At 42.6% G+C, this 25,524-nt stretch overlaps 2 protein-coding genes across 4 annotated transcripts in view; one reads left to right on the top strand and one right to left on the bottom strand.

The window, feature by feature from the left end:
* Window positions 1–8,708, top strand: part of LOC117507111 (bile acid-CoA:amino acid N-acyltransferase-like) — a 73,974-nt gene extending 65,266 nt beyond the window's left edge. The window contains exon 11 of one of the 3 annotated variants that reach the window (XM_034166882.1): window positions 7,974–8,708. In XM_034166882.1, coding sequence (XP_034022773.1) covers window positions 7,974–8,116 — 143 coding nt within the window. In that variant the 3' untranslated portion in view covers window positions 8,117–8,708. The remainder of the gene's footprint in view (window positions 1–7,973) is intronic. The other 2 variants (XM_034166883.1, XM_034166881.1) reach the window with 2 other exon arrangements.
* Window positions 8,709–10,491: 1,783 nt separating this feature from the next.
* Window positions 10,492–24,030, bottom strand: LOC117507948 (protein S100-B-like). The gene is made up of 3 exons (XM_034167700.1): window positions 23,971–24,030; window positions 18,852–18,995; window positions 10,492–10,703 (listed from the first exon to the last, which is right to left on the bottom strand). The coding sequence occupies exons 2-3, from the start codon at window positions 18,993–18,995 to the stop codon at window positions 10,551–10,553; spliced, it is 297 nt and encodes a 98-aa protein (XP_034023591.1). The 5' UTR covers window positions 23,971–24,030; the 3' UTR covers window positions 10,492–10,550.
* Between the last annotated feature and the right edge of the window lie 1,494 nt (window positions 24,031–25,524).

Genomic DNA, 25,524 nt, shown 5'->3' with positions numbered 1-25,524 from the left:
TGGATTCCACTGTTAAAGGAGATTTTTTTTAATGAAAGACGTGCGGACGGGTCCGCGCGTCGGGACGCAGCCGACGCGGCGCGGCGGCACAGGAAAAACACCTCCGTGTTGATAACCATTTGTAAAATCCAGGCGGCTTTTGATGGCTTTCAGTGGAGTGAGTATATGAGAAATTGTTTATCAGCTGGAGATGTTCCAACTTGTCCTCAAGGCTTCCAACAGAGGTGTTTTTCCTGTGGCGGAGCATCGCGGTGGCTGCGAGCCGACGCTGCAATCCGCCTGCACGTCTTTCATTAAAAAAATCTCCTTTAACAGTGGAATATCCGGATAAAATGCTGAAACAGACTTCTTCTGAAACTTCTCTGTTCTCTCACGACGTCTTGGATCAATAAAGCCTGAAATGTGGAGGTTTTAAGCTTGAAACAGGCTGATGACGCCGCCTGAGAGCGCTGCGCGACGTCTCGCACCGTGAAAAGTCCTTAAAGCGACAATCACCTCAAAATCTCTCATCAGCTGTTAAAATTTTCACTGAAGACCAGCTTAATTTTTCGAACCATGTCCACTTCGATGTGTCTCACAGGTTTAGAAAAAATTTTGATCAAACAAAGCGCCAGTCTCTCAGCAACTTCTCAGACAAAGGAATTCCGACGAGGGGCTGGACGACTCCTCCCACAAGGAGTGCTCACAGGCGAATGACGTCACCGACAGGCGTGGAAAAACTCACGCATGCGCACGAGGGTTCAAGCATGTCTGGCGTAAAAACATATGAATGAAATCCATATAGTTTTAGAAAAAAATAAAAAGGACCTATACTTTACGGACAGCCCTCGTATATGGCCATGGATGAAATTGGTTGTTGTTGTTTGTTTTTTTGGGGGTTTTTTTTGTATGTTCTTTTGTGTTACTATGGACCTTGTGTCTGAAATAAAGTTTGATGATGATGAATATTTGAGGGAAATGGTGATATTGTGTATGTGGAAAATGTTTTAGATCTTTGAGTTCATCTCATGCAAAATGGGAGCAAAACCAAAAGTGTTGCGTTTATATTTTTGTTGAGTGTAGAACAGCTCCGTCCTGCCCATTAACCACACAGGGGTCCTGACGGGAAAACATCAACGGGGCCGAGACACTTTGGTTTAAGTCCCTTTCACAGTGGTGTATTCGTAGAGCTGCTTATTGTGGCATATCGTCTACGCCAAGTTGAGCAGCTCCCCACCCACTTTTAGCAGCTCTACGTCAAGTTTTTTTTCCTCCCTACGCAGCAGTATGTTGAGGGCTACACACGTAGGACGAAAGAAATTAAACATGTTTAATTTTCTTCGGTGTAGCGCGCTGGACACAGTCTTAAGCAGGTCTGCGCAGCACAGCGTTACTGCATGTGAGTCTGTGCAACACAGCGCTCCTGTACACAACCAAAAACTGAGTGCGTGCATCCAGAATGATTCACACAGCCCACAGCGCCTTTGTGTGCTCAGTCAGATGTATAACTGTCTAACTGTCAGAATGCTCGTAGCACGGGCCGGGGCGGAGGATTAGCAGCAATCTTCCATTCCAGCTTATTAATTAATCAAAAACCCAGACAGAGCTTTAATTCATTTGAAAGCTTGTCTCTTAGTCTTGTCCATCCAAATTGGAAGTCCCAAAAACCAGTTTTATTTGTTATTATCTATCGTCCACCTGGTCGTTACTGTGAGTTTCTCTGTGAATTTTCAGACCTTTTGTCTGACTTAGTGCTTAGCTCAGATAAGATAATTATAGTGGGCGATTTTAATATCCACACAGATGCTGAGAATGACAGCCTCAACACTGCATTTAATCTATTATTAGACTCTATTGGCTTTGCTCAAAAAGTAAATGAGTCCACCCACCACTTTAATCACATCTTAGATCTTGTTCTGACTTATGGTATGGAAATAGAAGACTTAACAGTATTCCCTGAAAACTCCCTTCTGTCTGATCATTTCTTAATAACATTTACATTTACTCTGATGGACTACCCAGCAGTAGGGAATAAGTTTCATTACACTAGAAGTCTTTCAGAAAGCGCTGTAACTAGGTTTAAGGATATGATTCCTTCTTTATGTTCTCTAATGCCATATAACAACACAGTGCAGAGTAGCTACCTAAACTCTGTAAGGGAGATAGAGTATCTCGTCAATAGTTTTACATCCTCATTGAAGACAACTTTGGATGCTGTAGCTCCTCTGAAAAAGAGAGCTTTAAATCAGAAGTGTCTGACTCCGTGGTATAACTCACAAACTCGTAGCTTAAAGCAGATAACCCGTAAGTTGGAGAGGAAATGGCGTCTCACTAATTTAGAAGATCTTCACTTAGCCTGGAAAAAGAGTCTGTTGCTCTATAAAAAAGCCCTCCGTAAAGCTAGGACATCTTTCTACTCATCACTAATTGAAGAAAATAAGAACAACCCCAGGTTTCTTTTCAGCACTGTAGCCAGGCTGACAAAGAGTCAGAGCTCTATTGAGCTGAGTATTCCATTAACTTTAACTAGTAATGACTTCATGACTTTCTTTGCTAACAAAATTTTAACTATTAGAGAAAAAATTACTCATAACCATCCCAAAGACGTATCGTTATCTTTGGCTGCTTTCAGTGATGCCGGTATTTGGTTAGACTCTTTCTCTCCGATTGTTCTGTCTGAGTTATTTTCATTAGTTACTTCATCCAAACCATCAACATGTTTATTAGACCCCATTCCTACGAGGCTGCTCAAGGAAGCCCTACCATTATTTAATGCTTCGATCTTAAATATGATCAATCTATCTTTGTTAGTTGGCTATGTACCACAGGCTTTTAAGGTGGCAGTAATTAAACCATTACTTAAAAAGCCATCACTTGACCCAGCTATCTTAGCTAATTATAGGCCAATCTCCAACCTTCCTTTTCTCTCAAAAATTCTTGAAAGGGTAGTTGTAAAACAGCTAACTGATCATCTGCAGAGGAATGGTCTATTTGAAGAGTTTCAGTCAGGTTTTAGAATTCATCATAGTACAGAAACAGCATTAGTGAAGGTTACAAATGATCTTCTTATGGCCTCGGACAGTGGACTCATCTCTGTGCTTGTTCTGTTAGACCTCAGTGCTGCTTTTGATACTGTTGACCATAAAATTTTATTACAGAGATTAGAGCATGCCATAGGTATTAAAGGCACTGCGCTGCGGTGGTTTGAATCATATTTGTCTAATAGATTACAATTTGTTCATGTAAATGGGGAATCTTCTTCACAGACTAAAGTTAATTATGGAGTTCCACAAGGTTCTGTGCTAGGACCAATTTTATTCACTTTATATATGCTTCCCTTAGGCAGTATTATTAGACGGTATTGCTTAAATTTTCATTGTTACGCAGATGATACCCAGCTTTATCTATCCATGAAGCCAGAGGACACACACCAATTAGCTAAACTGCAGGATTGTCTTACAGACAAAGACATGGATGACCTCTAATTTCCTGCTTTTAAACTCAGATAAAACTGAAGTTATTGTACTTGGCCCCACAAATCTTAGAAACATGGTGTCTAACCAGATCCTTACTCTGGATGGCATTACCCTGACCTCTAGTAATACTGTGAGAAATCTTGGAGTCATTTTTGATCAGGATATGTCATTCAAAGCGCATATTAAACAAATATGTAGGACTGCTTTTTTGCATTTACGCAATATCTCTAAAATCAGAAAGGTCTTGTCTCAGAGTGATGCTGAAAAACTAATTCATGCATTTATTTCCTCTAGGCTGGACTATTGTAATTCATTATTATCAGGTTGTCCTAAAAGTTCCCTAAAAAGCCTTCAGTTAATTCAAAATACTGCAGCTAGAGTACTGACGGGGACTAGGAGAGAGCATATCTCACCTATATTGGCCTCTCTTCATTGGCTTCCTGTTAATTCTAGAATAGAATTTAAAATTCTTCTTCTTACTTATAAGGTTTTGAATAATCAGGTCCCATCTTATCTTAGGGACCTCGTAGTACCATATCACCCCAATAGAGCGCTTCGCTCTCAGACTGCAGGCTTACTTGTAGTTCCTAGGGTTTGTAAGAGTAGAATGGGAGGCAGAGCCTTCAGCTTTCAGGCTCCTCTCCTGTGGAACCAGCTCCCAATTCAGATCAGGGAGACAGACACCCTCTCTACTTTCAAGATTAGGCTTAAAACTTTCCTTTTTGCTAAAGCTTATAGTTAGGGCTGGATCAGGTGACCCTGAACCATCCCTTAGTTATGCTGCTATAGACGTAGACTGCTGGGGGGTTCCCATGATGCACTGTTTCTTTCTCTTTTTGCTCTGTATGCACCACTCTGCATTTAATCATTAGTGATCGATCTCTGCTCCCCTCCACAGCATGTCTTTTTCCTGGTTCTCTCCCTCAGCCCCAACCAGTCCCAGCAGAAGACTGCCCCTCCCTGAGCCTGGTTCTGCTGGAGGTTTCTTCCTGTTAAAAGGGAGTTTTTCCTTCCCACTGTAGCCAAGTGCTTGCTCACAGGGGTCGTTTTGACCGTTGGGGTTTTACATAATTATTGTATGGCCTTGCCTTACAATATAAAGCGCCTTGGGGCAACTGTTTGTTGTGATTTGGCGCTATATAAAAAAAATTGATTGATTGATTGATATAATAATGTTAAATGATTCAGTTTCTGACGTACACCACACTGTGTAGTAGAGAACAGAGCGCACTTCCACAGAGGCAGAAAATAGCAGCTTTGGCAACATACATGGCAGTAATACAACTGTAAAAACCTCATGATAAAGTCCACTGTTTTCCAAGCGCAGCGATGTGTTCTGCACAGGCAGCAGGAGGGAACTGGTTTTAAATAGTGGCAAGGTACACGAGACTGAGTGCACACATTAAAAAGCGAACACACACAGCTGCAAGCAGATCTACAAACATGGAAAAAGGCTGAGTACGTGCACATTTCGGGCGTATTTAAATGAAACACAACGCCCCAATACGCAGCTCTACGAATACGCCAGTGTGAAAGGGGCTTTACGCTTCACAAATTTCAGTGTTTTGTCACATGCATAACAGGAACATACATCAGCCATTACTCATGCAGGGGTCCTAACGATAAAACATCAAACAGACCGAGACACTTTGATATGCGCTTCGCACATCTCTGCATGTTATCACATGCAAAACAGGGAACACACTCTAAAGCCTCTTTCACACCGGACCTACTTCGAGTTGCTTCGTGTGGCATCATGACAACTCAGGAATGTCTGCATCAGGTGCACGCAGCAGGGGGCAGAGAGGAGGTGACAGCACAGAGGAGAACCTGCAGGCAGTTTGGCTGCAGCCAGAATGTGCACTCTAATTTCTCTTCTAGTTTATATTTGTTCTTGTGTAGGGCTGCAGGGCTGCACTCTGATTTCTGTTATAGTTTATGTTTCTGTGAAGGCTCTCAGTTGTCCAGGTGGTTTCCATAGTAGAGAAGCTTGAATCTTCAACTGGAAGTCTTCTCTACAAGAGTCAAGACAGACGTCAGACTACCAGAGCAAGAATTTTAGCTGAGGAAGCTTCTGCGATTTGAAGCGAAACGTCCTCATGTCAAGCAACCCAGTCCAGTTGAACATTCAAGCTTCTCTACTATGTTATAGTTTATCTTTCTTCCTTTGAGCGGAGAGTGAGGAACTGCAGCAGCCAGCCAGTTTTTTCTTTTAATTGTTCACATGTGTGCGCGCGAACAAATGTTCCGTGAGTGGACTGGAGACGTCCGGACTTTTTACTCGATGTGGACAAGTCCTGTCTCTGGCAATCAGTCTGTGAGCAGGACTTTTATGGACTTTATTTAAACACATTTGTGAGACAAGAGCGAGTAGCTGCAGCAGCTGTCAGGCTGCAATCAGCTTTTTTTTGTTCTTTTTGAGCGTGTAGTTTTACTGCATTGTGTACATGGTATAAAAACAATCTTGCATGATTTATACTGTGGGAACAACGGAACACAGCAGGAATCATAAATTGGCATCGGGTAACGTTGTATTGTGAGGGTGTGGCTTCCAGTCATGTTGAGTACCGTTGCTTTGCCCTGACTTGCGTTGAAATCACTTAATTTCTGCGTCGAGCACAGGACGCAAAAAAAAATTAAACATTTAATTTTTGGAGTGTGATTCGCTTCGTCCTTTGCGTCCCTTGCACTGTTGTGGCGTTGAGCTACATCGTCTCGGCACTGGGTTGCTTTCACATGGTGTCGTCATGACGCCGCATGACACAACTCAAAGTCGGCCTCGTGTGAAAGTGGCTTAATGACAGGTGACGACTCTTGGAATGGTGAATTGTGTCATACATTACCCCCTCCCCTGTGGGGACCTGAGCCAAGTAGGAGGGCACCCTTGTGGAGGAGGACAGGCAAGCTGCATGGGTCTGTCCAGATCCAGGTGGGCTGGCTTGAGGCTGTCAACCACAAAGTTTTATCCCCCTTCTTCAATACGCAAAACGGACCATCATAGGGAGGCTGCAGTGGCCCCCTGTGAGCATCATGGTGAATAAAGACATATTGAGGGAGTGTAGCAAGACGGAAGGCTGTGCTGTGAAGTCGGCACAGGTGCGAAAAGTATAACCTTGTCCTGAAGCTCACTCCATTGGTGGGCAGCAGACCAGGGGGGTGGTGGTGTCAGGAATGAAATCTCCTGGTACCTGCAGTGGTTGGCCATAAACCAACTCTGTCGACGGGGACTGGGGGGCCTAAAGAGGATGAGGTCCTCTTTAGGGGCAGTTCATAGGTCCAGCATGATGCACGAGAGTCTGGCCACTCAACCGTTGTTTGTTAAGCTTGCCCGCACAGAGGCATTCATAGAGTGATGAAAGCGCTCACACAGTCCATTAGCATGAGGGTGATATAACGTGGTCCAGGGGAGCTTCACACCCAGGCTGTCTGCAATTGCATTCCAGAGCTCAGATGTAAACTGCAAGCTCCTGTCAAGAAGAGAGGTCAGATGGAGTGCCAAATTGAGCAACCCAGATGCCCATCTCAGCTGTTGTTGCAGCCATTAACACAACAGCCTCCGGCCAATGGGTGATCCTATCCACCATTGTAAGGAGGTGTGTGAAACCCAGGGAGGATGGTAGGGGGCCCATGAGATCCACATTAATGTGATCGAATCTCCGCTCAGGTAAAGGGAAGTGAGCTAGGGGAGCTTTGGAGTGCCACTGGATCTTGGAGCACTGACACTCAACACAGGAGTTCACTCAGTCTCTAACGTCCTTCCGTGCCGTGCCAGATAAACTTGGCTGCCAACGACTTTTGTGATGGTTTTCTTCCTGGGTGGGAAAGGCCATGCACAGACTCAAAAACATGTCGCTTCCATGTGACAGGGATGACAGGCCGCGGCTGTCCTGTGGAAACGTCACAGAGCAGCCTAGTACCGCCCTCACCAAAAGCGATGTCTGTCAGCTGCAGTCCAGTGGCCGCAGACCTGAGTGTCTGCACCTCTGGATCGGTGGTCTGATCAGCTGCCATGAGGGTGTAGTTCAGCCTGAGGTGGACAATGGCTGCAAAAGCTCAAGAGAGGCAGTCCGCGATAAATGCTTCTATATATATATATATATATATATATATATATATATATATATATATATATATATATATATATATATATATATATATATATATATATATATATATATATATATATATATATTATGCTTAGTGGTTAGCACTGTTGCCTCACAGCAAGAAGGTCATGGGATTAATTCCCACCTGTGGCCTTTCTGTGTGGAGTTTGCATGTTTTCCCTGTGTTTGTGTATGTTCCTTCCGGGTGCTCTGGCCTACTCCCATGTCCAAAGATATCTAGGTTAGGTGAATTGGAAACTTTATAATTGTCCTGAACTCCCTTGTAAAAGAGATCTCGATCTCAATGGGACTAACCTGGTTAAATAAAGGTTAAATAAATAAAATGATCAAGAAATAATAAAGAAATTAAATTAATCAGTAATTTCCATGTGCATTTTTGTTTGTCCTGCAGTCTTCGCTGTGTGGGGAGGCTACCCTGCACCGCACGCCGCTGCCCAAGAAGACTCATGGAAGAGGATACTAGGTTTTTTGGAAAGTAATCTAAGAGGAGGTGGTGAAATAAATTCTGCCTCTGGGATGAAAACCACAAAGTGACTGTGAAATAAGGACAATAAAGTAGTCTCAGCAGCAGTTTCAAACTGTAAGTGTACTCAATCTACACTGGTCAGTCCATCAGTGAGCAGCTTAGGAACAGCTGGTACAGCTCTTTGTTTTGCTCTACTATTTTTAAATGACCAGTGTAATTTTGTTCTTTGATGCCTTTTAATCTTTTGTTTTTCTTATCATTGATTATTTGAGCCTTATTAAAATATGTTGAAAGTTCCCAAAAGCTGCCTGGTTATTTGTCCTTCATTATTATGTAGTTGAAATCCTTGTAGACCAGGAGTCGACAACCTTTACTGTCAAAAGAGCCATTTTTACTGTTTCCCACAAAATAAAATTTGTTTGGAGGTGCAAAACATATTTCAAATAAATAGCAGATTCCGGTTTCTATATTTTTTAACATACAAGGATTTTTGGTTGGTTGAGTTTTGTTTTGTTTTGTTTTGTTTTTTTACAAGCCGAAATTAGAAAAAGTTGACACAATATGGAAAATGTGAGAAAATATTCTGCAGCGATACGAACATTTACTTTGTATCTAGTGTAGACAGCAATGCACTTGATAACCTTGAATTTCAATTTTATTTTTTATTTAACATCGTCAATATGAAGATGTTATATGAGGGTAGGCTGAAAAGTTCTAAGGCTCACTATAATGCAGTTAATGCATTACTCCTTCATGGGGAGCCTTAGAACTTTTCAGCCTACCCTCGTATTTCTATTGTCCACTGAATATGTTTGGATTAAATTCTGTTTTGCTTTGCAAATTAATAAACTTTGTCAGTTTGTGTGGAATTCTTTGATCATCCTTCCCACTGTAGCCAAGTGCTTGCTCACAGGGGGTCGTTTTGACCGTTGGGGTTTTACATAATTATTGTATGGCCTTGCCTTACAATATAAAGCGCCTTGGGGCAACTGTTTGTTGTGATTTGGCGCTATATAAAAAAATTGATTGATCAGTAAATCTGCTGACCTCTTCATGATAACTGATTTTCTTTACATGAAAGGTCTGGTTTTTTTATTGTGAACACTGTTTTTAGTGAGGTAAAAGAATCTTCTCGAGATTGTGTGTTTTTAGCATTGACTTTATAATATTTTAATGGGACCATCAGGTGGTTCCTACAAACTCTACTCTAGAATGTTGTATTTTGATTTTATGTCATAGTTAAAAATAACTAAAATGCAGGACACCTTGCAGGCTTAACAGTTGTGAAGTTTATACTGGCAGTAAGAGGAGTGTGAAATGTGGCAAATAAACCTGAAGGGACAGGTAATAAAGGTCTTTAACTGGAACATGATTAAACGGTTCATAGAACTGACATGGATACATCAGAGAAGTCCAAGGTAACACTTACTCAATGATCAAACAAACAGTCAATATGGTGACCATAGAACACTATATAGATCTCTATGGTGACTAACAATAGATGACACAAGACAGGTGTGTGATTACAAACAAGATGCAGGTGCACATGTACACAAGAGAAACTACAATACAACATGACAAGGGAAATCTAAGAGGTACCTAAAACATATTGAACATATGAACATACAGCAAAACATTAACAGGCATGCAAATTTAATTAATTTATGTTAGTTGGGGGGGGCAACCCTGTTTCTGTTCAGCACCACAAAACTAATCTGGTTCACTTTAAAGTATCCCAAGGTTTTGCACCACTTTTTTATGTCGCTTTTGTTTTCATATAGAAATGACTTTATAGTAACTTCATGACAACAGTGGCTTTACCCGTGAAACAATTATCCACTGTGTATGTAGTGCAGTACTTTGCAGAGCTCTCCCCCCTATTAATAGCAACACATCCGGCATCAAGACATTTAACACCCTTCATGAAACAAGCATCAAGTACAGCGGTATCTTATTAACCAGGGCAAGGGGCTCATCAAGATATTGCCTCATCAATAATCAGCTTGTACTGACTCAGTGGAGACCAGCACTGCCAAATGGGCAATAGGTAAGCAGCTAACTGTATAAATGTTTGTTTTAAAATGTTTGTGTGCTTGGCATCAGGAAGTTAATTTCAATTCAGTTTATTTATATAGCGCCAAATCACAACAAAAGTTGCCCCAAGGTGTCAAGGGTAATGTCTAACCTTACCAACCCTTTACTGTGACTGTTTTTAGCTTGCCCCCTATAATTACATTGTGTAGCTGCTTAGTCTGTGATGACGTTTGTGTTCCAAATTTGTATTGGACCAGTTTCATTAGTTGTGTTCTGAGTGAAAGGCTGAACCCAAAAGCATTTCCAAGAAGAATGAATGCTACTTGATTTCTAAACAAAATATTAGCAACAAAAGTAAATTTGAAAGATTTGAATGAAAGCCAAATTATTATTCTTTAAAATAAATTAACAAGTTTAACAGACACTGTTTCTATGTCGCACAGATTTTTGTATAAGGATACATGCTAATCATTTTTGATGATAATTTGGAGTGAAGAGTTCGTGGCAGGCTGATGTGACCATGGCAATTAAGGTGACAAACTCCTGGAAGTCAATCTCCAGGTCGCCATTCTGGTCAAGGTCTGCAAAGAGCTCATCCAGAGTTTCGTTCTCTTGGATTCTCTGTTCAAAAAAAAAAAAAAATGGGGTTATTTTCATTTTATAGACAATATACTCAAGAAAACTTTTTGTTTTATGTTACAGTCTTATTCCAAAATAGATTATTTTTTTCCCCTCAAACTTCTACACACAATACCCCATAATAACAATGTGAAAAAAGTTTTCATGAGATTTTTGCAAATTTATTAAAAATAATTTTAAAAAACAGTTCACATGCACAAAAGTAATCACAACCTTTGCCATGATGCTCAAAACTGAGGTGCATCCAGTTTTCACTGATCATCCTTAAGATGTTTTTACAGCTTCTACAACATTTTTACTGCTTTGAAGATCTCAATGAGCACAGTGGCCTCCATCAACTGGAAATAGAAGAAGTTCAGATCCACCAAGACTCTTCAACATTGTAAAGAAATTCTGTTGTTTTTACGGAATATTTCTGGCAGCAGTGGTTACCAGGGGAATTCTGTAAAAATTACAGTGAATATGTAAATCGTTTTACATAAAATAGGTACATTTTGAAGTTTAAACCTGTAAATAAAATTTAAAACTAATTTTTATGGTCCTTCCTGCTGAATTAGCAAGTTGTTAAAGTTATTAAAACTATTTTTTCTGTAATATGTACACATGCAGTAAGTCCCTTCGGCTGCACCCTTGTTTACACTCAGCGTCACCACAGCAGATCCAAGGTGGGTCTTTCATGTTGATTTGGCATAAGGTTTACCCCGGATGCCCTTCCCCACTTGGGATGGGTATTGATAAGATGTTATCGATATCGATGCATTATCAAACTCCACTTATTGATCTGATTCCTTATCGATTCCGTTATCGATACCTCTTGTGAATTTTCTGTGTACTAAAAGTAGGCTTTACAGGTTTTCGATGTCAACAACATTTTAAATTGGTCACTGGATCCTTGATCTCTGGACATAAATAAAATCTGTAGTTTTTGTCAAAAGCATTTCCTTTTAGACATTTTGGCATGAATGTCTTGCCGTACCTCTGAGCTGAGTTCAGCCGGCTGCTGCACGTCAGTGCAGGACCTCTCATTTTGGGAGTGAAGCAGCAGGACCTTCATGGCTGGGACGACGGTGGGGGATCGCACCCACGCGGCTCGCACCAAAAGACCGTTCCTCTACCGGGTCAGCCAAAGGGGAACTCCCCGTTAGCCAAGCTAGCGGGAATGTCTTTTCAATTGGGACCCGGAACTTTCATCCCGCTACAGGAGGAAAAAAAGTTTTGATCGACTGCAGTTTGTTTGTATTGCAATATTTGGAAAAAGGTGTCATTTGATTTAAACAGCGTTTCACTTTGAATTTATTTAATTCTGACTGGACTCTATCGTTCTAACTTGACTCGGCAGAGAGCTGCGCAGCGTTTGGAGTTGTGTGAACAGAACGAAGGACGATTCTCATTTCTTTCTCCCAACAAGACAGGAGTCACAGTTAGTGACTTTAATCTGCACAAAAGTGACTCACGATTGACATATTCAGGGATGAAAGTGATGAAAAACAAAAAAGCTGAAATCCAAAATTACCCCCCAAAACCACCCACACGAAAATGTTTGAATTCTAGAAGCTCTGAAATGTAATCTGGGACTATTCCAGACAGTGCAGTGAGTGCAGCATCCATTTAGGTGAGAAAATAATATATGAATAAAACTAAAAAAATACAGTTTGACTCTTTTACGACAACGAACGCTGAGCCATTAATTATTATACAGAAAACATGCACACAAACATGCAAACAGCTTAATGCTAACTTTAACATTGAAAATGCCATAGACATGCTGACGCGTTAGCATCGGTCCCATTTTTAAGTTATAAAGTACATCTATCAACTGTTTCAGAAGACCACAACAGGTCAGTTTAACATAAAAAAGGTAAATATTACTCACAGACATATGCTCTTTAGGATTTTAGCGGGGAAAAATTAAGATAAAGTGAAATAAAACAATGAATCAATGAAGCAACAAATCAAAGCACTGCTTTGATCTGCGAATCACTGCTTCGATTGGTTCAAGGTTCAAAGCAAAGCCGTGCTGCAGAAAAGTTGATTACAGACGTGCTGCAGGGTCTGTAATCAATGTAGAGAAATCATCATTTTCCTGACAAACGCCCCTAAAAGCAACTCTGAAGGACCGATAAGGGAATCGTTAAGCAAAAAGGTTATTGATGTTGGTGGGTCGAATCATTTCTTAATGATACCCGAAAGGAACCAGCTCTCGATACCCAACCCTATTCCCAACGCAACATCATATTACATGGACAAATGTGACAGGGGTGGGGTTTAAACTGGGAACTTTCCACACGGAAACCAAATGCATTAACCACTTGATCACCACCCTTTCTGGCTGTGTCTCTCCTATTATTACAATGCAAATATATGGAACAGATAAGCTATTAATGATCTATTTAGAAGATAAAATCTCCGCAAATTGGTCACGTTATGTTTAAATATTCTCAAAATGTACAGACACATCACCTTCTTTTGTCAAACCCTTAATTTACAGTATTTTACTGTATTTCTGACAATTCTTATCTGTAAAGTCTAAAACAATAGTAAAATTCAAATTAACAGAAAAAAACATTATTTTAAGTGTCATGTTGTAATTTTAACTGTATTGTACAGTTTTTGGTATTATGATTTTTCTGTGTTTAAACTACAGTCATTTCTAAATTCTATGATGTATATGATTTTAACATATTTGTACTGTTAGATTCACAGTACAGTTTCATTCCAGATTTTACAAATTATTGCTGTCAATTAAACACTACTCCATTGTTTTTCTTTTTACAGGTTTTTTATGTTGTGATTTTACAGGATTTCCCTGTTAATTTCACAGACTTTTTTTACAGTGTAGAGCTGGCCACCCATCTAAACTGAGCTTTCGGGGGAGAAGGGCCTTGTCAGGGAGGTGACCAAGAACCCGATGGTCACTGTCACAGCTCCAGCATTCCTCTGTGGAGACAGGAAAACCTTCCAGGAAGACAACCATCTCTGCAGCAACCCACCAATCACACCTGTATGGTAGAGTGGCCAGACAGAAGCCACTCCTCAGTAAAAGGCACATGGCAGCCCACCTGGAGTTTACTAAAAGGTACCTGAAGGACTCTCAGACCATGGGAAACAAAATTCTCTGGTCTGATGAGACAAAGTTTCAACTCTTTGATGTGAATGCCAGGCATCATATTTGGAGGAAACCAGGCACCATCCCTACAGTGAAGCATGGTGGTGGCAGCATCATGCTGTGGGGATGTTTTTCAGCGGCAGAACTGGGAGACTAGTTAGGATTGAGGGAAAGATAAATGCAGCAATGTACAGAGACATCCTGGATGTCTCTGGATGCCTCTGGATGAGCTCCAGAGCGCTCTTGACCTGAGACTGGGATGATGGTTCATCTTTCAGCAGGACAACACTGTGAATGTCCTTAAGTGGTCCAGCCAGAGCCCAGACCTGAATCTGATTGAACATCTCGGGAGAGATCTGAAAATGCACTGACAATCTCCATCCAATCTGATCGAGCTTGGGAGGTGCTGCAAAGAGGAATGAGCAAAACTGCCCAAAGATAGGTGCACCAAGCTTATGGTGTCATATTCAAGAAGACCTGAGGTTGTAATTGCTGTCAAAGGTGCATCAACAAAGTATAGTAAAACTTGCATATAATGGATTCAGGTGGACCAGTGAATTTTATCCATTATAATTGAAATTCACTATATATATATATATATATATATATATATATATATATATATATATATATATATATATAAAACGGACAAAATGTGTTACATGTATGTAACGGATCAGTTACAGTCAGGAGGCACCGAATGATCTACGGGGAATCTCCAGCAACAATTAGGCTTACGTATTTCCTTGATTAAATGGCTGACCTTGAATCAGGACCTGCCTCATTTAATGACGGGTCGGGTCAAAACTTAGTCTGAAAGAAATAAACGCCTGCCTTAAATAAGTGCTGGGCATTATGTGCATTAAAAGGATTACATTTAGTTGAGTCACTCTTTTTTCAAAGTCCGCTGCAGAGTAGTATTTAGAATCTGCTTCTACAACTCCATAATTCTGCGGCCATGCAATGATGCTGATGTGTGCGTGACCCTTTTAAAGTTCTGTCACGTTGGTGGGTGTCTTAATGCAATTTACCACAGGAAAAGTGGCTGGCTTTTTCTGGATCAGTTTGTCCCTCAATGAGCTCCACTTCTTCATAGAATCATCAACCTCTAAACCAACGTTACGGTACATGTAATTTTCCAGTACATCATCAAATAGGAGGAGCTTCCATTCCGCTTGCTGGCTCCGGTTGTCAGTCAAGTTAATATGACAGACCTTGATTACATGGAGTGAGTTATGGAAAGCTGACAAACATCATGAGACGTTCCCAATTCGGGGAGTATCAGTGGGCACAGTTCCGATAACCGATAATTATCGAAGATAATGTTTTCATTATCGGATTATCTTTTTAGATAACTTTAAAAACCATTATTAGACTAATTATCTTCCGATAAATTTTTGTCGGATAATTTTTAGACCATTAACGTAGTAAACAACTACAAACATTTTTAAAATTTAAAATCAGTTGAGCACCTACCTGTTAAAAGTTTCATAGCACTTGTGTAGTTCTACCCTCTGCAAACAGAAGAGAGCTGCTTCTAGGAGAAACCTCTCTATCTTCTGCAGGCAAAGGAGAACTGGTCACAAAAAAAAAAAAAAATCATTTGTTTTAACCCCATACTGATATGCTGGCAATATCACCCACGTCATCCAGAGGCATACATTTTTAACTTATGGTTCAAATTTTAACCAAACTAATTTCTGACAAGTTATTTAAAATTACTGTCGCGTTTGAAGGTTTATAAAGTGAAAATATCAGATATATGTTTTAGTTTTAAAGTAATGTGCTACTTTTTAAGGTTTTAGTGAGCACATGCTGTGCCCAGCAGTGCATTATGGGTAGGATAGGGTAATCTCAGTACGTTCACCACAGGACAAATGCATTTTAGACACTCCCTTCAGGCTCCACGGACAACAGCATTAAACTTTAGTGCCTAAAACTCTCGTGAATATATTCTGTGGGTTTATACACGTTGTTATTGTGTTTGGATTTGTTAAATTCCACACATCTTAAATGTAGCAGACATGGATTATCTGGAATTTTGTTTTGGCAAGTTTTCACGGTCATGGCAGTATTCGTCCTGAAGCTGGGCAGACACTGTATGATATTTTTAATCACTGTACTCGGTTTCAGTTCAAACTGTACCACAGAACCGCACAGTGTAAAAGTTCAGAGTGCACAATTTATGTTCTCACACACGTTGTACATTCAAAAACCACACGTCGGACTCATGTTTCCAGAAGCAAAACGTAAACAGAAACTTTTTTTTCAAACTTAATTTACAAAAACTCTCGATGGGAAACATCAAAGTTTAAAAACAAAACAAAACAACAACAACAACAAAAAAAAAACATTACAAGACAGGTCTGCGGTGTTTGCACAGGCACAGTGTGAGAGGTTGGATGCTTGTAGCTCTTCAGCAGCAGGATACCCTCACGACGGCTGACCAGAATAATATCAAACAGGTTTGATTTTTATCTGACCATACGTTCGCCGATCAGGAGGTGGTCGTGAGATGTTAAACGCAGCGCGTTACTCCATGTATACTACATGATGCAGGATGCGCGATTAACCTGAAACTCGGTGTGATCCAAAAAATTCTTGCACAAATGAAAAATCAGCTGAAAAAGGGCCAAAACTCGTACAGTGTAAACCCAGCTTAAGTACTGAACATCTGGCACCAGCTAGTAGATCATGGCAGTGTTCTATTTATTTTTGACACAGGTTATATATGACGGTTATCTAATTACAACTTCTTTTTTTTTTTTGCAAATGCCTTTTTATTTACAAATAAAAAAATTGAATGTTTTACAAAAGCACATTTATCTGTAAACACCAACACACAACACGTCACATTAACGTGTTGGTTTACATAATGTATGACTCAAACCAATCAAAGTTAGCCGAGGCACATTTTATCCAGAATCCTTTGTAATCTGTCTGTTACAAAACTTCAGAATTTGTGCATTATTCAACATTAAAAGATACATGTTATATTTTAACTTTGTACAAATGACAGAATTGACAGTTATTCGATCAGTATTCATTCTATTAGGTCTATTAGAAAAGTATCCGACCTTATTATTTTTTTCAAAAACCATATGGATTTGAATCACGTGTGATTACATCAGACATGCTTGAACCCTCGTGGGCATGCAAGAGTTTTTTCACGCCTGTCGGTTACGTCATTCGCCTGTGGGCAGTCTTTGAGTGAGGAGTCGCCCACCCTCTCGTCGATTTTTTCATTGTTTAGGAATGGCTCAGAGACTGCTGCTTTGTTTGATCAAATTTTTTTCAAAAGCTGTAAGGCACAACTGAGTGGACACCATTCGATAAATTCAGCTGGTTTTCGGTAAAAATTTTAACGGCTGATGAGAGATTTTGGTCTGGTAGTGTCGCCGTAAGGACGGCCCATGGCGCCTGACGGCGATCTGCGCTTCGAGGCGGCAGCGTCTCGCCGTTTCAAGTTGAAAACTTCCACATTTCAGGCTCTGTTGACCCAGGAAGTCGTCAGAGAACAGAGAACTTTCAGAAGAAGTCGGCATGAGGAGTTTATTCGGACATTCACGGTCATTTTGTAATGAAAGAACGTGCGGGCAGAGTCGCATGTCGGGCCGGACCCGACCACGGGGGGTCGCGACAGGAAAAACACCTCCGTTGGAAACCTTAACGGGCAAGTTGGAACATGCCCAAGCTGTTAAACAATTTCTCAGTTACTCACTTGTTGAAAGCCATCAAAAGCCGCCTGAATTTTACAAATGGTTTTCAACACGGAGGTGTTTTTCCTGTCGCGGCACACACAGATTCGCCGAGTTGTCACAAAATGTCCTTAAACAGTGGAATGTCCGCATAAAGTCCTCATGACGGCCTCTTCTGAATCTTCTCTGTTCTCTCATGACATCCTGGGTGAATTAAGCCTTAAATTAGGATGTTTTCAGGTCGAAACAGGCCGACGACGGTACCTGGAAGCGCTGCACGATGTCCCGCTCCGTGGGAAGTCCTTACACCGACAGAAACACCCCATAATCTCTCATCAGCCGTTAAACTTTTCACCGAAAACCAGCTTAATTTCTCGAATAGTGTCCACTCGGATATTCCTCACAGGTCCAGAAAAAATTTTGATAAAGCAACGCGCGCCGTCTCGAGCAGCATGTGAAACAAAGGAATTCAGCCGAGAGGGCGGGACCACATCTCACTCAAGGCCTGCCCACAGGGAAATGACGTCACCGACACGCGTGAAAAAACTCACGCATGCGCACGAGGGTTCAAGCATGATTGGTGTAATCGCACGTCATTCAAATCCATATAGTTAAAAAAAAATAATAAAAGGGTCGGTTTATTATCTAATAGACCTCGTACACCAAACCATAACTCAGCATTGCTTTATTTTCCAAGACCTCCTCCACCTCACGGCATCATTGTGACTGAGCAGAGAGGTGAGTTTCATAGCTCTCCTCAGCTTGCGTCTGTGCTGGAAACCATGCAGTAAACAGGAGCTTCCAGCAGGGGGCAGGATACTCAAAGACAGAAGTGCTGACTCATTGTTTGGGTCTGTCGTAACTTTTAATGCTTCCAAAAGCGATCGTGGTGTTAAAACTCAAAATCAGCTTGTTAGTACTTGCAAGTGTACTAGAGACGACACTGGAATTTATGGGTTATCGGTTATCTGTAACTTCCAATACATTTTTGGGTGGTTTATCGGTTTATGATTATCTGTTATTGAAGTTAATTTTTTGGTTATCTATGCCCACCACTGGTCTGGATGACGGCCGCTTTCAGCGGTCCTTCCGCCTCTGCAGGACCCAGTTTGAGGACCTCCTGTCCCATTCACGTGCGCACATGTAAACAATAATAAAAAAAACTCCATAGGGATTACATGGCAACCTGTCGCTGCTGTCGCTCACGTCACGCCCGGTGTGAACACGGCATAACAGTTACATGGTTTAAAATTTTAAAATAATATTTAATACAAAACTGCAAACCATTAATATGGGTGTACTTTGAGACCCACAGCACAGACTTACTGTAATGAAGTGACTCATCTCATTATTGATGAGGTCTTTTAGCTCAGCTTTCTTCAGGTTGCATTTGTGACCAGAGTATTTGTGGAATACACGGATAATGGTGATCATGGCACCTTCCAGGTCTGGCTTCTGTTCCTCAGACATCTACAGGAAACATGGTTCAGTGAGACATTAATGTAAATTCCCAGTAGACAATTACACTGTATACATTCACTTCCACATGAGGAGGAATAGTTCAACATGTTCTACTTGTACTTAATACCATATAGGGCTTGATTTTACTGAAGGTTTAATAATAATAATAATAATAATAATAATAATAATACATTTTATTTGTATTGCACTTTACATTTCAGGAATCTCAAAGTGCTACAAGAGCAGAAGAAACAAAAGTCAATGCAGTTAAAAGTGGATGAAATCCGTCCGGAGTACCTTAAGTCTCTGGATGTTGTGGGACTGTCTTGGTTGACACGCCTCTGCAACATCGCATGGCGGTCAGGGACAGTGCCTCTGGATTGGCAGACCGGGGTGGTGGTCCCTCTGTTTAAGAAGGGGGACCAGAGGGTGTGTTCCAACTACAGGGGGATCACACTCCTCAGCCTCCCTGGTAAGGTCTATTCCAGAGTACTGGAAAGCAGAATTCGACTGATAGTTGAACCTCGGATTCAGGAGGAGCAGTGTGGTTTTCGTCCTTGTCGCGGCACACTGAACCAGCTCTACACACTCCATCGGGTGCTCGAGGGTTCATGGGAGTTCGCACAACCAGTCCACATGTGCTTTGTGGATCTGGAAAAGCCGTTCGACCATGTCTCTTGGGGCACCCTGTGGGAGGGGTGCTCCAGGAGTACGGGGTCCGGGGTCCTTTGCTAAGGGCTATCCGGTCCCTGTACGACCACAGCAGGAGCTTGGTTCATATTGCCGGTAGTAAGTCAAACCTGTTTCCAGTGCATGTTGGCCTCCACCAGGGCTGCCCTTTGTCACCGGTTCTGTTCATTATCTTTATGGACAGAATTTCTAGGCGCAGCCAGGGTGTAGAGGGGTCTGGTTTGAGAACCACAGAATCTCATCTCTGCTGTTTGCGGACGATGTGGTTCTGTTGGCTTCATCAAATCAGGACCTTCAGCGTGCACTGGGGCGGTTTGCAGCCAAGTGTGAAGTGTCCGGGATGAAAATCAGCACCTCAAAATCCGAGGCCATGGTTCTCGACCGGAAAAAGGTGCCTTGCCCTTTTCCGGTCGGTGGAGTGTCCTTGCCTCAAGTGGAGGAGTTTAAATATCTCGGGGTCTTCACAAGCGAGGGACGGATGGAGCGTGAGATCGACAGACGGATCGGTGCAGCATCTGCAGTGATGCGGTCGCTATATTGGACCGTCATGGTGAAGAGAGAGCTGAGTAGGGGGCTAAAGCTCTCGATTTACCAATCGATCTACGTTCTGACCCTCACCTATGGTCATGAGATTTGGCTCATGACCGAAAGAATGAGATCGCTAGTACAAGCGGCCGAGATGAGTTTCCTCCGCAGGGTGGCTGGGCGCTCCCTTAGAGATAGGGTGAGGAGCTCGGTCACTCAGGAGGAGCTCGGAGTCAAGCCGCTGCTCCTCCATGTCGAAAGGAGCCAGCTGAGGTGGCTCAGGCATCTTTTCCGGATGCCCCCTGGGCACCTCGCTGGAGAGATGTTCCAGGCGTGTCCCATCGGGAGGAAGCCCCAGGGAAGAACCAGGACTTACTGGAGGGACTACGTCTCACGGCTGGCTTGGGAATGCCTCGGGGTTCCCCCGGAGAAGCTGGGGGAGGTGTGTGTGGATCGGGAGGTCTGGGCGGCTTTGCTTGAGCTGCTGCCCCCGCGACCCGACTCTGGATGAAACGGAAGAAAATGGATGGATGGATGGATGGATGGATGGATGGATGGATGGATGGATGAATGGATGCAGTTAAAAGTTATCAAGATCAATAATGGAGAGACGGCAGAGCTGTTGGCCTTCAGCAGGGCTGAAGGGAAAGGGGTCCAGGGCACAGGTGGATGGCTTAATTTCTTTTTTCTTTTTTGGTAGGATGACATCCTCCACCTCTTCCTGTGTGGCATCAGAGAGTTTTTAAGTTTCATTTAAAAACCTCTACAGTCTGTGGGGTCCTCAGGTGGTCAGGGAGGGCGTTCCAAACCCTCAGAGCAAAAGGCCTGGAAAAGGCCTGATCACCCATGCTGCGAGCTTGGTTCTGTGGGCCTAGAGGATGTTTATGGTTGCAGAATGGAGCGTGCGTGAGGCAGTCTGGGGGGGGTGAGGAGTTCCTGGAGGTAAAAGGGGGCATATCTGTGAATACACTGGTGGGTAAGGAGGGAAACCTTGTAATCAATTCTGAGTGGGACAAGGAGCCAGTGAAGGGATTTCAGGATGGAGGTGATGTGATTATACTTGCGTACCCTCACCAGGATCCTGACAGCACTATTCTAGATGTATTGTAATCTCTGGATGCTCTTGCTGCAGACTCCAGTGAAGAATGCATTACAGTAGACCAGCCTGGAGGAGACAAAGGCTTCCCTCCATCTGCCAGGGTGATTGTTAGACAGAGATTGGTGATGTTCTTGAGGTGGTAAAATCATGTCTTACAGAGATGTTTGATGCGGGTCTCAAAGGTGAGTTGAGGATCCATTTTAACACCCAAGAGCGGAGCTTATGTGGTGTGCCAACTAAGATGGCTTTTGTTTTGGAGCTGTTTACCTGAAGGAAGTTGAGCTTCATCCATGCCTCTATCTCCTCCAGGCAAGTCGTCGGTGTGGATGTTGGCAGGGGAGCAGAAGAAGTGGGCATTGCTGCTCCCACTGCTAATGACATTCCCGGGGGGGAGCATGTAGATGGTGAAAAGGGTGGGGCCCAGCACAGAGCCCTGAGGGACATTGCAGGTTACATTGTGGGTGTATGCTTTGGCTTTGCCCAGAGTGACCATGCTCAGTTTTGCCGATCAGATGTGAGATGAACCAGCTGTGAACATTTTCTGAGAGTACAGTGGTGTATTACAGTTGGTGGAGGAGAATGTTGTGGTCTACTGCATCAAAAGCAGCTGTTAGGTCCACAAGGATGAGTAGAGATGGGAAACCAGTATCTGCTGCCATCAAGAGGTCATTGGTGACCCTGACCAAGGCTGTTTCTGTGCTATAGGCTTTTGGAGCTGTTCAGGTGAAGGACGCTTAGCTTCATCCAGGCCTCTATTCTTCCAGGCAGGTAGTCAGTGTGGATGTTGGCAGGGGAGCAGAAGAAGTGGGCATTGTCCTGAGGTAAAGCTGCGTGTTGTCAACATAAAGCGGAATGATATTCCATGTCTGCTAAGACATTCCCGGGGGGGGGGGGGCATGTTGATGGTGAAAAGGGTGGGGCCCAGCACAGAGCCCTGAGGGACACTGCAGGTGATGTTATGGGTGTATGCTTTCCCCAGGGCAACCATGCTCAGTTTTGCTGATCAGATGTGAGATGAACCAGTTGTGAACATTTTCTGAGAGTCCAGTGGTGTATTGCAGGCGGTGGAGGAGAGTGTTGTGGTCTACTGTATCAAAAGCAGCTGTTAGGTCCACAAGGATGAGTAGAGATGGGAAACCAGTATCTGCTACCATCAAGAGGTCATTGGTGACCCTGACCAAGGCTGTTTCTGCATGGCCAGGGTGGAAACCAGACTGAAACTTCTCAAAAAGGTTACTGTGTTTGAGGTAATCCTGAAGTTGTGCTGCAACTATTTTTCCAGAACTTTTGACTGGAATGGAAGATTGGAAATGGGCCTGTAGTTGGAGAGAACCTCTGGATCTAGGATGGATTTTTTTCACTAATGGTCTGATGACAGCAGTTTTTAGAGCAGATGAAATATGGCCAGCCAGGAGGGAGTAGTTTATGATCTTGGTGATGAATGGAGAGATGCCAGAGATGTTGTCCTTCAGTAGGGCTGAAGGGAAAGAGTCCACGGCACAGGCGGATGGCTTCATTTTTTTAATGACATACTCCACCTCTTCCTGTGTGGCATCAGAGAAACAACAGAAGGGCTGGACAAAGCCAAACAGTGGGTCGTCAGTTGGGGGAAGCAGAACAGCAGTGGAGGAGAGGTGTGAGCGGGTATTATTCACTTTTTGTTTAAAAAAAAGTGATGTACGAGGTCTGTTAGAAAAATAGCCGTCCTTTTTATTTTTTTCAAAAACCTGATGGATTTGAATCACGTGTGCTTGCATGAGCCAACCTTGAACCTTCGTGTGCATGCGTGATGTTTTTCACGCCTGTCGGTTGCGTCATTTGCTTGTAAGCAGCCTTTGTGTGAGGATGGGTGTAGTCTCTCGTCGTTTTTTCTTTGCAAGGAAATGGCGGAACGACTGGAGCAGCGTGACTGCATCAAATTTTGCCACAAACTGGACAATAGCCAGGTGGAAACCATTCGGATTATTCAGATGGCTTTCGGTGACGATCCTCTGGGCATCACACAGATTAAGGAGCGGTACAACTGGTTTAAAGACAGCCGCACAACGGTGGAGAGCGAGCCGCGCTCCGATCGGCATCAACATGCTGAAATGACCAGATCATTTCCAAAGTGAACGCTGTGGTGATGTGGGACCGCCGTGTGATTATCCGAGAAATTGCGGAAGAGATGGACATCAGCAGTTTTTCGGCACATTCCACTGTGAAAGAAGATTTTGCCATGAAAAGAGTTGCGGCGAAATTCATCAGCACGAAGCTGATGGCGCAGCAACAGCGCCTCCGTGATGAAGCCTCACAGGAGACAAGACAAGACAAGACACTTAATCTGCATTGTCTCCAGCCACCCAGCATAAAAATGAATAGTGGCCTTGGTTGGGGAAGTAAATATAATTATTGTAAACCACTTTGAGCAGCTGCTTGATGGAAATACAGTCTTTCTTCTTCAAATACATTTTTGATTTGGTAAATGTTCAATAACTGATATTTTCAGTTAAAATGTCTGTTTGTCTTATTTTGCACATACCTGGATGTGGCTGATTGAATATAATACTCGTTATAAGGGATCTCAGTATATCAGGCCACCTGTGAGTAAAATGTAGAGCTGTTTACATGATACCAAACTCAATGTGCAGCAACCTAAAAATGTTGTAAAAATATATCAAGATATCTTACCTTGAGTGAAAGAAACACGTCTCTCTTGGAAGACTCCTGAGTGAGACTGATGAGTCTTGAGCAGTGTGGCGCCGCCTCACCCTCTTTGCTGAGGTTTCTAAACTGTATTGATCATTCATCATGCACTGTGATGGGTAATGCAAGCCTAATGGACATTCGTGGTCAAAACCTTTTCCGAAAACCATTTGCTCTTAAAATGTGTCATTTGCTTGTGATCAAGTTTCTCCATTCCTTGTGTGTGTGTGTGTGTGTGTGTGTGTGTGTGTGTGTGTGTGTGTGTGTGTGTGTGTGTGTGTGTGTGTGTGTGTGTGTGTGTGTGTGCGTGCACATGTGCACAAATATGGTGAGTGAGCACAGGGTCTTTTTCTGTTTTCTTTTGAATAATGTAAACTTTACATTTAAGAACTAGCTCTGAACGACGGAGTGAAGTCTTTGCTGACGCATACACAGCTTGTAGGATTTGCCAAACATGTATTTTCATTAAAATCACAGAGCTATTCAACTTTGCTTACCATTAACTTTGTATTTAAATTGAATGACAGCATTAGAACATGAGTTCTAACTCATATATCATCAACGCAGGACAAAACCAGCAGTTTCTCTAAGCCCCTTTCTTCTTCTGCCTGTATTTAATTGCTGTCTTATCTGCAAAACAAAATCAGATTTGTTGTAAATGTGGGATGGAAATGTATTGCCATACCTCCAAATTCTACACACAATACCCCATAATGACAATGTGAACAAAAGCTTTTTTGAGATTTCTGCAAATTTATTAAAACTAAAAAACTAAGAAATCAGGTGTATAAGTATTCACAGCCTTTGCCATGAAGCTCAAAATTGAGCTCAGGTGCATCTTGTTTTCACTGATCGTCTTTGAGCTGTTTCTACAGCTTAATTGGAGTCCACCTGGGGTAAATTCAGTTGATTGGACATGATTTGGAAAGGCATGCACCTGTCTACATATAAGGTCCCACAGTTGACAGTATATGTCAGAGCACAAAACAAGCATAAAGTCAAAGGAATTGTCTGTAGGCCTCTGAGACAGGATTGTCTAGAGGCACAAATCTGGGGAAGGGTACCGGAATATTTCTGCTGCTTTGGAGGTCCCAATGACCACAGTGGTCTCCATCATCCATTAAATGGAAGACATTTGGATCCACCAGGACTCCTCCTAGAGCTGGCCGAGCGTTTAAAATGAGGAATCAGGGGAGAAGGGCCTTAGTTGGGGAGGTGACCAACAACTTGATGGTCACTCTGTCAGAGCTCCAGCATTCCAATGTGGAGAGAGGAGAACCTTCCAGAAGGACAACCACCTCTACAGCAATCCACCAATCAGGCCTGTATAGTAGAGTTGCCAGACTGAAGCCACTCCTTAGTAAAAGGCACATGGTAGCCCGCCTAGAGTTTGCCAAAAGGCACCTGATGGACTGTTAGACCATGAGAAACAAAATTCTCTGGTCTGATGAGACAAAGATTGAACTCTTTGGTGTGAATGCCAGGTGTCATGTTTGGAGGAAACCAGATGCCATCCCTACAGTGAACCATGGTGGCAGC

This window comes from Thalassophryne amazonica, chromosome 3 (genome assembly GCF_902500255.1).
Source record: "Thalassophryne amazonica chromosome 3, fThaAma1.1, whole genome shotgun sequence".
Taxonomy (NCBI): domain Eukaryota; kingdom Metazoa; phylum Chordata; class Actinopteri; order Batrachoidiformes; family Batrachoididae; genus Thalassophryne; species Thalassophryne amazonica.
Note: the sequence above shows the minus strand (reverse complement) of the source record. Positions and strands in the feature narration are given on the sequence as shown.

Bases quoted from the DNA above. Each gene is read 5' to 3' on its own strand.
- LOC117507948 (XM_034167700.1), bottom strand. From the start codon at position 18,995: ATGTCTGAGGAACAGAAGCCAGACCTGGAAGGTGCCATGATCACCATT. The intron at 10,704-18,851 runs GTAAGTCTGTGC...TTTTTTGAACAG, and splicing joins AGATGAGTCACTTCATTACA to AGAATCCAAGAGAACGAAAC.